Here is a 13,287-nt window from a genome sequence, read left to right as displayed (position 1 = left end):
CATTCCAGAAGTTTATCCTATCTTGCACCATAGAATGGTTTCTAAATTTATACAGCCTGAAGCAGCAGTTGAATTGAAAGCAATGTCTTTGTCAAAGAACAATGCTTTATGTCATAGAAGATATAGTTGATCCTGAATGCAGAAAAAAATAGCTACATAGGAATTCAACTCAGAAAGTTAACTTTTACATCAAGGTTTGAAGTTTCTTGTGAAACATTTTGCCTTTTTTAAAGAAGGTGAAAGTAAAGTATTTCAATAAACCAGTAAAAATTAACACCTTCAGATGATATCACAGTAGCACAAACCAAATGGCAACTCATACAAATAGTAACCTGATTACATGGATTTAGAAGCATCCCTTAAGTTTAACATTGCCAAGTTGTTCTTGCTAAGCAAATAAAAAGCACCATCAAAAAGGTAATTCATGTTCCTAACTAACAATATTAATTTTTCTGAGTACTAATAAACTTTGAAGTCTGTGTAGTTTATTATTAACTGTATCACTTTGTCATGACAAGAGCTCTTTCTGATAGAAATGCCACTTCTGGACTGAAAAATAATGTGATTTTTTGAGTTAAGGGCAGAAATGTTAATTTTCATGCTTTATCAGACATGTTCTCTTGCTTTTTGTTAACTGTATTCATCTGGTGTGTTTACCTAGATATCTTGGTCATGTAAACTGAACAAATTCTCTGTAGTGGAGTCTGATGTTGATAAACAGCAAAATTATCAGCCATTGAACAACTTGGAAATTAGGCTTCTTTAGAGAAAAAAAAAAAAAAAGAAAAAATACAAGATTTTCTTAGCTTAAATTGTAGTGAAGGAACTGAAGAGCCAACAGGAAAACATCATGAACTCGTTAATCATAATCTGAGGGACCTTCAGAGACATCTGTGAGAGTGGTTTTTCTATTGATCCACATAGTGGAAAGAGGTGATTCACTAATCCTTTCATCCCAGGTGCTGTGGACAGTACAGAACAGGCTGAGCCATCACAACAATAGCTGACAGGCTTGACCTCTGATAAGATAATAAATTCAAAGTTCTTTAGCCAGGAGCTGGATCTGCTTAGTCTGTCTCTGAGGAAAGATTGTCCCGCTTGAGTTATAAACTTTTTATCTACTGTTCTGTGCTGTAAATCAAAATGTTCTCAAGTCCCTGCAAAGAAAATGAAACATTGTTAGCTTGTTAAATGAAAAGGACTGAAGGCCTTCATAATTAAACTTTATTTGGAACATCTTCTATGGATGTTGGATGACTCTTGTGAACCCTCTTTAAAATTACAAATTACGTTCTTAAACCTTGATATCAGCTGCTACTTCTAATACTGAAAATCAATGCAGATTAATATATATCTAAAATTATCAGCAGCCATCATGTCAGCTCTTGTACACACCTAAGCTGAATACTACTTGTCCCTAAAACTTGCCATTCCAGATGAGTGGGGAAAGATATGTTAGATAAAGAGAAGGGGAAAGGAGATAAAGTTAAGAAAACCACTTAACATCTGATGTATAGCATTTGTAAAGTTAAGTTAATTTTAGCAAATTAGTTATTACATTGTAAAATATGTGGTAGCAGGCAATAGCTGTCTGGTTCCTAGGAAGATAGGAAACCCTGTCCTCCTGAAAATGGCATTTTTTGAAGTAATGTCATAATTTTTTCAAATGTAATAACCTTCTTCTGAAGGTTACCTTACAAAGGCCAGTTCCAACATGAGGAGCCTACAGATCTGATGAAATGGTTTACATTGTATCCTTTATGTAGAATGTCTCTTAGAAAGCAATCGTTATTTTGTTATTTTGCTTTATTTTGTTTATGTAAAAGGTAAACAACTTCTGATCATTGTGATTTTTTTTCTACATGTGACATCTCCTACTCAGCATGCAACCTTTACCATTAAGCACCTAGGACAGCAGGGCAGATTTATTTTTTCTTTGATACATGTATCATCATTCATAGAAGTGTCCTTAGTTTCTGACCTTAACATGACTACAGCTCCCAGTAGCCACTCAGACCTACATATGGAATGTTCTTACTTTCATTTTTTTATTAAATAAAGATTATATGAGCAATATGAAATTTCATGAGCCTCAGTTGAAGTTTTTTTGTTGTTGCTTTTTGTTGGGTTTTGGTTGTTTTGTTTTCATACAACATGAATGTTAAAAATGGTCTTGCCACGGAGGAAGTGCTGTTCAAAACCACAGACATTTTCAGTACATATGCTGCCCTTGATAGCTGCTCACCCACAACAGAAATGCCTTAAATTTCACTTTCCTTCTTTCCAAGAGTAAAACGTGATTCTGAAACTAGAAAATTTCTGAAAACAGGATAGTAGGTTTTCGGCTTGGACTTCTGTCCTGTTAACATTTATTTTTTTAAGCTTTTATTAGTGATCAGTCCATCATGCACCTTTTATACCTTTAATTTTCCATAAAGAGTAACATCATTTTCATTTATATCCCAGAGATCAAAACAAGGCTAGGAAGTTGCTATATGCCTGATGCATATAGCATATAGTACTTTTCAGGATCAAAATCTGTCTCTCTCTCACCTCCTGTCTGTCCTAATGAGTGGGAGACTTTCATTCACTTCATGGGCTTAAAACTGGTGGGCAGTACTGAGTCCCAAGTTAGCTTTAGAAATAAATTGGGAAGACTGTGCTGTAATATGCAATATGCATCAGTGACAGGGATAGCTGTGTGAAACTGGAAGGTGCCACAAGAGGTGCTCAACTACATAGAAGCTCCTTGTCATATTCCTGTGATGAGCCATACACAGGCAGTACTTTTCTTCAGGCAGCTGTATGGGACTGAACAACGCTTAACTCCTTTTGTGCAGTATAGCCCATTGTGGGTTAATGGGGAAGAAGTTGGAGCTGAACCTCCATTCTGCCCAGATTCTTCATTTTTTCATGTTTGTTACATGTAAAATCCAATAAAAAGCATCCATTTATGTCTCCTGGAGTTTAGAGCCAGGATGCAAGACAGCTTGTGGGCTTCATATAGGAGCAGCATGTCCCCTGTGCTATTGTGGACAGTTTAAAAACTACATTTCAAAAAAAGGTGGTTTAGATGCTACCCCCAGTCCAAGGGAAAGAACTAAATGGTGGGGAAATTTTAAAGTGTAATTATTTTAAAAGATGGAACAAGGTTACCATGAGAAGTGGCTGTCACCCATTTCAAGAGACCTTTCTCCATGCATTTTCAATTATGCATTTTCTACAGGTAATACAGAAAAAATGCTGCAAAAAATGCATTATTCTTAAATCTAACAAATGTCAGGATGAAACTGGCAATAAAGTATGCATTAGTGGGTTGTAAATGCAGTACTCAGAGGGCATGAAGCATTTATAAAAGTTTCTATCTTCATCTGGTCCCATCTAGTGTTTCCAGAACATCTTACAGAGATTATCAAGAGCATCTGGTTGAGCTCTTTGAGAGCACATCTGACTTGAGGCATTCCAGTTCCTCCTGCATGCCTACAGTGTAGTTTTTCTATGAAAAACACCTGCAAAATGGCTTTGCAATTTCCACTCTCAGTGTGCTTCAGGATTCCAAATCAAGTTAACTTCATTAAGGATAGAAACCTAGGTCTGCTTCTGAATTAATTCTTGAAGAAAACATCTTTTGTGGAGACACCCTTCAAACACAATGTGGAGGGTCAGCTTGGTGAATGGTGAGGATGAAGAGGTGTATGGTAGGATATCTGCTCGCTCATCATGCGCAAAACTTTTCAGTATTTCTTGTTCCTAGGGAAGATGTTCTTCTTGGATTTTGTAATGCTGTATTTATCATATTTACACTGAAAGGCACCTGAATGATATTTACTAAGTAAATAGTCTGTTATGGTACAGCATTCAAAATGTTAAGGATCATTTTCAAAAGTAGTTTAGGCCCATAGGGGCTAAAACCTGTCCAGCTTTATTCTCTCTGTCTTCCTTTTCATAATTCCTAAAGAATATAGCCCATGGTCAACAGAGAGGTGAGTACTTTCTAAGAATGAGGGCAAGAATGTGTATTTAAAAGTGGTTTTCAATGGATTCAGTGTGGTTATTAAGGCACAAATGTTAATGGAAACAGATTATTCAGCAGCAGCACCCAGGGAACAGAACCATGCTTTACTTGAATCTTCAATATATTTGTGTGTATGCTGTTTCTGGTTTATTGACAAGGCTTAAATTCAAAGCTCTGTTCTTGCCTTGTATCTTTTGTCTTTGTCATTTGATAAACAGCCACGTTTTCTCAGTAAAGTTGCTTCGAGGCATGTTATTTCTGCACATGCCCAGAGGTCTGGCTACTGTGTCAAAACTGAGCAATTTAGTGTCTTTTCTTGTAGCTAAGTGTGTGTGATATCTACTGAGTGCATATTCTCTTGCTTAAGTCTTAACTGAGGCTGATCCAGTGCGTATTGGTACTCTGGGCTTCTGTGCAAAGCACTGAATCCAAATGTAATTTCGTCCAAAACCAGAGAACAATTGCACCAGCCACCGTTTTGTAACAGTACTACAAAGGACTCAAAGTCAAAGCTTGAATCCAATCCCTCAAGAGTTTTTCTAGAGTCTGAATGCCGTTTTGCAGTTTAACTACCTGGGGATTAATAGTTTGGGGAATCTCCGGAGTTTTGAGCTGTCCAAATTTCTAACAGGTCAATTTGTTAGGAGTCAGTATTCTGCTCTACCTCTGCCTGTGCAGACTTTTCCAGGAGATTGCAGAAGATTGATTCTCTTCAAGGAAGTGACTAGCCTGCTGCAATTTGTTGCTGTGTGAGGTCATTCCAACGGCTGCCACCCTGATTTGCTACTGGGAGCTGCAGTTTCTGGTGAAGAAATGTATGCAAGCATCTGTCATCACTGGAATCTGTTCAGGTCTATTGGCATTCAGTACACTGAGGCCTCCATATATGGTGTACTGGGGTTAATGAACTGAACCCTTAGGCCTAATTAAAAGTAGTTACTGAAAAGGCAAGAAACTCAGGTACTGTTCTCTTCTCAGTGTAGGAATTAAATTAGATTTGTCTCTCGAGTTAAGGTAAGGGATTGCAAACCCTTCTTGGTTTAATTGTGCTACCATGCAGCCAAAAGCATTGCAAAGAGGTGGGAAAATGTGGTACTGCAACCTAACAGAGAAAATGTTATTTTGTAATGATCCTTAAAAAAAAAATAAAATAAAGGAAAATACTTGAATCTGTGAACAGGTTGCCTTTGCACTGTGAGATGTCCACCAAAGAAGTAGTAGCCACAACATGCAGACTCATACAATTCAGCTAAGTACTTCTCTGATATAATAAAATTAGTAACTCTGCTATGCTAACAGCCATGCTGCTTCCAGATATTGCGCCTAAATATCTCTTTAGTCCCCTTACTGCTTTCTGTGATTCAAAGTATTAAAGTGTACACCCTATTCCCTCTTCAGACTCCCAGTGTCTAACTTTCTTTTCAGTTTATAGGTAATAGCTATAAACTACTTTAAAGGTAGAATATGGTCATCAGCTGATCTTTTAGATATTACAGCAGGCCATCATGCCTTGTGTATGATAGTAAGAACTGAATTGTGAAATCTACAGCTGATTCAGACAATTGATCAGTCATAAGTCAAAAGCTTTTTATTATAGATATTAAACAGCAGAAATTTAATCAACAAATAAATCATTACATTTATTTGGCAAAATGAAGAAGGTGTATTTATTTTAATTATTTGTCACATTGTAAACCTTAAGGACATACCCAGAAGTTTAATTTGTCTTTCCTGAGACTGAAGCACTTTTCTCCCTTAACAAACTTGCCACAGTTTTCAGTTAGGGACACTATATGTTATATTTTCTATGAGCAGAGTATTCTTTACAGAGATATCTGGGAAATAAGCCAGTTAAAATGGTCTCAGGAGAATCTGCAGGACTGCAGAAAAACAAAAACCATATAGTTATGTTTAAGGACATGAATGTCTCAAATTAGCACAGCAAATGGCAACTGATAGCTTTTGATGAATCTTGGCACTAATTTCAGATCAAACCAAATCTGGCTTTAAATCAAAGTATATTTATCTCTTTGTCGACATGAATACAGATCTGAATCTGCAGCTTCTGAATTATGGCTACTTATAATCCATTTTCTTTCTTTTTCAAAATGTTAATGCTATTTGTGTGGGTTTTGGCCTATTGGACAACTGTGTATCTTGTAATTGAGCAGACCAGTGTCATCACTAGGAATAACAGGATCATTTTAAAGTCACCCTGATGGCAAAGCGTTCAAATGCTGTGCTCAACTGCCGGTCTGTGAGTGCCTGCTCCATCTTTGAGAGGGGTGACCTCTAGCAAATATTGATAATTTTGGTGTTGTTCTCTTTTTCATCTGGAATCAACCCAAAATGTTCCAGATGTCAGAGCTCTGATTTACTGCAGTGCCAGCTTTTGAACAAAAATTCCCAGGAACAGACCTTATTGGCGAGATATGCAGATACTCTACTATTTATAGAACAGTAGTGTAATCAAATACCAATGTAAGTACACCTTTAAATGGAAAATCATGGGGAAAAGCTCTTTTATGACCCATTGATATAGCTGTTTTGCATTTTGAAAGTCTATCTGAGGAACAAGTACCACAGGTTAATTAAGCATACTTTATCACAGTAAGTTTAAAGACTTGATGGTGCATACATTATTAAAAAAATGAACCCTTCTTACTGCTGCCTTTTAGTCAGGTCATGTGCTAGTGTGGAGATTTTAAAAGGGAATGAAGAAGATTCAGAAATAATTTCAAACTGTCCTCACTCAAGTGTTTAATCAACAATCAGAGCAATAATGAATCATGTTTGTTAAAAGTTGGAATTATTAATTCTTCCTGAAATTGACAGGATTAAACACCTTCTAAAATTTTAATGATATCACATTATTTCTAATTTTTATTACATATCACATTGTTTTATGGCATATCAGTAGCAATTATAATGTTTCATTCCTACTTATGTGTTATAATAGGATATATTGATCAAATAAATTTTTAGACACACATTTTATTTTGTTATTATCTTATTTTTAAATTATTTGGGCCTAATGCTATCTAACACTGATTAAAATGTCTAGATCAAAGTGTCTCCTGTCTATGCTGTAATGAAAAGAAGCTAAGCATCAAATGTACTAATTAGAAAATCATCTGTTTTCCTGTTAATTTTAGCTTGAAATATTTTTTTCTAGGGAGATAAAAACATCATCTTACCTTTAGAAGTTGCATAGCATACACTTTTCATTAAAAACAAGCAAAACAAAAAAAAACCAACCCACATCCAAACCTAAAACCATAAAACCCAAGGAAGATACCTTAAAAAAAAAATAAGAAAGGTGATATCCTGATTCATTCCCTATATGAGGCACTTAGTAGTTAAGTGACTTCAGAAACTAGTTATTGGTAACCTTCTCCATCATCAATGGAGAGACATAGCTCCTTCTGAAAGATAAGGTTTCATTCCATTTAGGTGACAAAAGCAATTGTACTATTTCCTTAGAAACTATGAGACTGTACATTATTAGAGCATTTTGTATGATTTATATTTTCTGACTAGAGGCATCTGAATGAGATATCCAAGATACATATATGTGCACGTAGTTCCACTGAAAAAAAAAATGTATTGCCACCTCAAGATGTGTGGCTTTCCATAAAAAGTGCCCTTGACTAGCAAAATCCTAAATTAGGCTTTTAGAAATCAAAAGGTCAATGGGATAATTATTAGAGGTCAGGTTTTCCATTTTCCAGGTAGGACTGCTGTGTAGTTTCACCACAATACAAAAATACACTGTGACACTGTAAATAAGACATCTCTGTCAGTTCTTACTAACAAGTGATACTAGTTGTTTAAGTAAGTTATGTCAAAATTAATTGTATATACTTCTAATAGAATTAGAATTAGAATCAATAAGATTGGAAAAGACCTCAGAGATCATCAAGTCCAACCTGTCACCCAACACCTCATGACTAACTAAACCATGGCTTCAAGTGCCACATCCAATCCTTTTTTGAACACCTCCAAGGACAGGCACTCCACCACCTCCCTGGGCATAGCATGTACTTCTAATAGGGTACTCGGGGGATGCAAAATTGAAAAGTAATTGATCCGCTTTAAAATGAAACTTTAACTTTTCCAGTATTTTTTTCTCTTAAAATTGTTCAAAATAATTTTTATATACTCATGTACCTATTGAGTCTAATAGTGATAGACTACTTCATGAGCCGAGTTAATAACTGCATGTAGGGGAGAGTTGCACCTAAGCCTTACAAACAGATGTTATTGCTGGAGCAAATTTCAAGCTGGCATATTGCACATCTGTTTTTCAGTAGCATATTCCACAGTGATCTCTGTAAATCTGTAAATCCCACAGAATCTGGGGAGCACACTCACATTACCTGCTACATGAAGTAGATTTCTTCTCCTAATTTTAAAAAAAAAGAAAAAAAAAACACCAAAACCACCACCAACAATAATAAAACATCTTTCCACCCCACCCCACCTTTCTGTTTAATTACTGAAAAAGGCCCAATGTCAGAAGAACACAAAATATTCATTGTTAATTAGCCCTGGTACAGTAATTTCTCCAAGAAACTCATAGGCTAAGCCAGACCTGTTCTGTGACAAATAGAAAGGTCTCTGCTCTGATAGCAGAAATTCAGACTGTATGATGTCATTTGTGCAATAGTCCTGTTCTACTCAGAACGCAATTCCTGACCTCAAAGGAAACACTGATCATGGCTTCTTCCGTCTGATGTTTATGACATGTTGCCTAGCATGTCTGGCAGAGTCAGTGATACGTTTTCCTCTTTTTTCTGTTTTGTCTCTTGTTTCTCTAGCATCTGAGTTTTGTGTGATTTCTTATAAAACATTCTCAAGTTTCACCCACACAGGCCATCTGGACTATAGATAATATTTTAAGACCTATCCCCTTAACTTTGATGTACTTTCTTGTAACTGCTAAAACATGGTGATATCTCTTCCTTCTGTCTTGAGAACCTCCCCCTCACAAACTCAGATATATCAGAGGAGCCAAAGGCTTGCTGCTACCAGCAGCTGAAGTCTTTCAAATATCATGTCTTCTTTCAAATCTGAGAAAATCTAAGATTAAAAAAAAAAAAAAAAAAAAGAAATCTGTGAATTCTCAACAGCAAAAATTGTATCATAATGAAAGAGTAAAGTCATAAAGCTTAAAATATTGTATTAAAAATAAATGTCATGTTAGTTGTTCCTGGAGTTAGTTTGCTGCATTAGATTATGAACGCAGAAATGATATTGTAATGAACACCACAGGCACTGTGTGATCCACCACACTGGATTCACTGATGACATTGTCCAATACTATATCTTGATCCCTTTCTTCACCTGAAGCTTATTTGCTTCTTAGGTTCATTGAATTTCATCCTAATAATTGTTCTATGAACCAGCAAGGTCAATTCTACACCTACAATTGGAACAAGCAAGGAATGGAAGACTACATTTTACTCTGCTTTAACCCAGAGGAATCTCTAAATAGTTGTGACTGTAATGACATTTCTCTTAAGGATGGACCCACACAAATGTTTCAGGATCTGTCTCATAGCCTTAGCTAACTGGACTGTGATTGCTTGCTTCTTAGGCACATGTACTGATGACAAGATTGTGATTTTGTTCACCTTTCCTGTCATCTGTGTGATTCAACCCATAGGAAATGCTCAGTTACAAGAATATGGTTTGGGCAGTGTGGTGGGTTGAAATTCCTCCCCCCAAAAATTAACTTTGCCAGACCAGCTCAGCATGAAGCAAATGGAAGCTGTGTTTACAAGCAAAACTTCACTCCACAATGGAATGCAATGAATATGTACAAAATATACAGTATTTGCAATATTATACAGATATTTGTAATTAGCAAACAACACAAGAACTGCCCTGGTCAGAGAGATCAGGAAATCCGTTCCACTGCCCATCCTCATCTCCGTCCCCATCCCAAGAGAGAAAGGAGCAGGCACAAAGCAGGGGTTAGACTCATCCAAAATAATTCAGCCAAGGTCAGCCAGAAGCAGATTAATGTCTCCCGTGTAAAGCAAGCAGAGAAGAGGTCAGAAAAGAGAAAGAATTGTTTTGGTACAGCTAATCATATAGCAGATATTTCTCCAATGAATTTGTCTAGAATAATCTTTAGTTTTCCTTTTTACACCCAATAGTGATTTATTTTTTCTACTTTTGTGCTCAAAATCTGTAACTAAAATTTAAAGGCAGTGATGCATGTGGAGTTGCACTAGGGTCTAGTGGGTCACTCATGAACAAATGAGACCCACTGAGTCACAAGGAGGAGCTTCTTTGAGACTCTTCAGATTGAGAAAAAAAAGAATAATGGCAGAGTTCAGTCCACAGAATCACAGAATGATAGGAATTAGAAAGAATCTTGGGAAATCATCTAGTCCAACACCCCCACCAAAGCTGGTTCACGTACAGCAGGACAGCAACTAGGTGGGCTTTGAATGACTACAAAGTTGGAGTTTCCACCACCTTTCTGGGCAGCCTGTTCCAGTGCTCCACCACCCAAGTACCTCCTAATGCTTAGATGGAACTTCCTATGTTCACATTTGTGCCCATCACTTCTTGTCCTGTTGCTGGTCACCACCAAAAAAAAGACTGGCCCCATCGTCCTGACACCCACACTTGGAATATTTATAAATACAGATAGGGCCCCCCTCAGTCTTCTCTTCTCCAGGCCGAAAGTCCCTGAGTGCCTCAGCCTTTCTTCATGAGAGATGTTCTAGTTTCCTCAGCATCTTTGTAGTCCTTTGCTGTACCCTTTCAAGCAGTTCCCTATCCTTCTTGAACTTGGGAGCCCAGAACTGGACACAGTCCTCCAGATGAGGCCTCATGAGGGCGGAGTAGAGGGAGAGAAGAACCTCCCTCAAATTGCTTGCCACACTCTTCTTGATGCATCCCTGGATACCATTGGTCTAGGCCACAAGGGCACATTGCTGACTCACGGCCAGCCTGCTGTCCACCAGGACTCCCAAGTCTTTTTCCACAGAAATGCTTTCCAGCAGATCAGCCCCCAAATTGTGCTGATACATGAGGTTAATACTTCCTAGGTGCAGGACCCTATAATTGCCTTTTTTGAACTTCATAAGGTTACTCTCTGCCCAACTCTCCATCTTCTCCAGGTCATGCTGGATGGCAGCACAGTCTTCTGATGTGTGAGCCACTCCTCACAGTTTTATATCATCAGCAAACTTACTCTATCCTTTCATCCAGGTCATTGGTGAATATACTGAACAGGACTGGACCCAGTACTAACCCCTGACAGACACCACTTGTTATGGACTTCCACCTAGACTCCATGCCACTGACCACAACTCACTCAATGAGTCATCCTGGAACCCTTTCCCCTTTAGAGATAAGTTTCCTTGACTCATATTTCCAGGGCAGCCTAAGTGTCCCAAGATTCTAAGATGTGTTCAGGAGTGCAAACATGTGACACATGGCCTTTTGATACAGCATCTGGAGATCAAGGGAGATACCTAAGTATGTCCCACAGGTACTAAGCATCTATGTTTAGGCAGAATTAAATTCTAGGGTTTCTTTTTTCCCTAACTGAGATTGATTTAATCATCCTATATAAATACCTACATTTAGGTCTCATAATCATTTCATATCACTCAAGAAGACTGTTAAAAATGGGCATTTGAAGGGCTGTTATGGAAGAAACACCAGGCTACAAATCCCTAAATTCTGCCTGAGGGAGGTTACTAAAAAGTAGGGGATTCACCCCACTCTTATGGCAGGTACATGAAACTAGAAAGGAGATAAGGTTCCCCGAGACTAGTATCTTTGTCAAGAGAAGAAAAATTTCCTTCTTCTGCTCCCTAAAAGTTGTATTGCAGCTGCTTTTATGTAGTTCTGTAGTTTCTGTGTAGAATTTATTCTGAATTACAAAATTTCTTGACATTTTACACAGTTTATTTTCCCTCTTTTGTCATTTGTTTTCATTCTAATGCAGAAATCTGATCACCGTAGCACTGCATGTCAAAATATTACAGAAATAGGGTAGGGAGAGTAACGGTAATCTTGCCAAAGAATTTACATCTATTATGATGCACAGTGTACAGAGCCTTCTGCCTCCAGTAGACACTGACACACTGGTTGGTTTTTGAACTACTGCATTGCATACCTCTCTAGTTTGTGTTAAGTTTAAATATATTTGCATTGTTAATCAGAGTCCTACGCAGTATAATGCATTTAAGTGTTTGCCTTGCCACTAAGGGCTTAAAATGTTACAGTTAGCTAGTTTGGTGTAATGATTCTTAAATTCCATCTCATTCTTGTTCCCAGCTTTAGCATGGTCATGTAGAACTTAAAACTGCAGGATGAGAACAGGTGTATAAAGGGTATTGTAGTCAGGGTTATAAGAATAGATTGCAAAACAAACAATTTCCTGAAAGCACGTACAAGAGCATTTGAAAGTCTACAAGTCGTATGGATATTTTGTCATTAAAGAGAGGATCAACATACACTGCTGTCAGTTTTCCCCTCACACAAATCTGGAAAAAAATAGTTTGTCACTACATCTTCCATTGTGCTTTCAGAAGATTTATAGTTGAATGAAGGATTAAAGGAACAGTAAAAAAAACTTGGTTTTAATATGACACGAGACAGAAACAGTGACTTTTTAAGGTCTCTATATTTTACATTCCTGAAGAAACTCCCCATTTCTGTGATGAGGTATTTCAGAGAGATTTTCACATTTCATACTGTGTCTCTCAGACCAGGAACTAAATCTTATAATCCTGTTAACAAGGATGCAATGATTTATTAGGCTAGGAATTTTGGGGTTTGTACTAAAAGTGAGCAGAATCAAGATTCAAAGAGCTGAGCTAATCATTACTGTTTCATGCTTGTGTTGTTTTCCATATATACATTAGGGTATTGCTGAAAACCAATTGTGTTTTAGTAAAATTTACCTTTGGAAAATTTGCCCTTCTTTGCAATGGGCATAAGGACTAAGAGCAGCAGTGGGCTTTCTTCTGTTTATGTGTCCACATAGATGTGGACATGGTCTTTGTTGAAGACCACACTTACATTTCTGTGTGCAGTGGATGCCTGTATGAAGAAGAAGAATGATATATAAGTTCTTGGTTTTCTTTTCAAACAAGGCTATGAGAAACTGAAAACCTTCCTGCATTCATCTTAGCTGACCAACCTACATATATATATATATATTCTTTACTCTCAGTTGTCCACCTAGTAAATTCTCCTTAAGTCATAGACACAGGCTAAGCAGAGTAATTTTAAATATT

The 13,287-nt window shown here is 37.2% G+C and overlaps 1 protein-coding gene across 8 annotated transcripts in view; it reads left to right on the top strand.

Annotated features, from left to right (window-relative positions):
- TAFA5 (TAFA chemokine like family member 5) overlaps positions 1-13,287 on the top strand; it is a 481,575-nt gene that overhangs the window by 416,515 nt on the left and 51,773 nt on the right. Inside the window, exon 4 of one of the 8 annotated variants that reach the window (XM_068166300.1) lies at positions 4,694-4,799. The exons of the other annotated variants lie outside the window; for them this stretch is intronic. Within the exon in view, the coding sequence (XP_068022401.1) occupies positions 4,694-4,768 (75 nt within the window). The 3' untranslated portion in view covers positions 4,769-4,799. Of the gene's footprint in view, positions 1-4,693; positions 4,800-13,287 lie in introns of those variants that run through there. 8 annotated transcript variants of the gene reach the window in all.

Source organism: Melanerpes formicivorus, unplaced genomic scaffold (assembly GCF_026170545.1).
Source record: "Melanerpes formicivorus ecotype bairdi unplaced genomic scaffold, bMelFor1.0.p_v2 SCAF_3, whole genome shotgun sequence".
In the NCBI taxonomy this organism is placed as follows: Eukaryota; Metazoa; Chordata; class Aves; order Piciformes; family Picidae; genus Melanerpes; species Melanerpes formicivorus.
The sequence above is the reverse complement of the archived record's forward strand: the minus strand, read 5'-3'. Positions and strand labels throughout refer to the sequence as shown.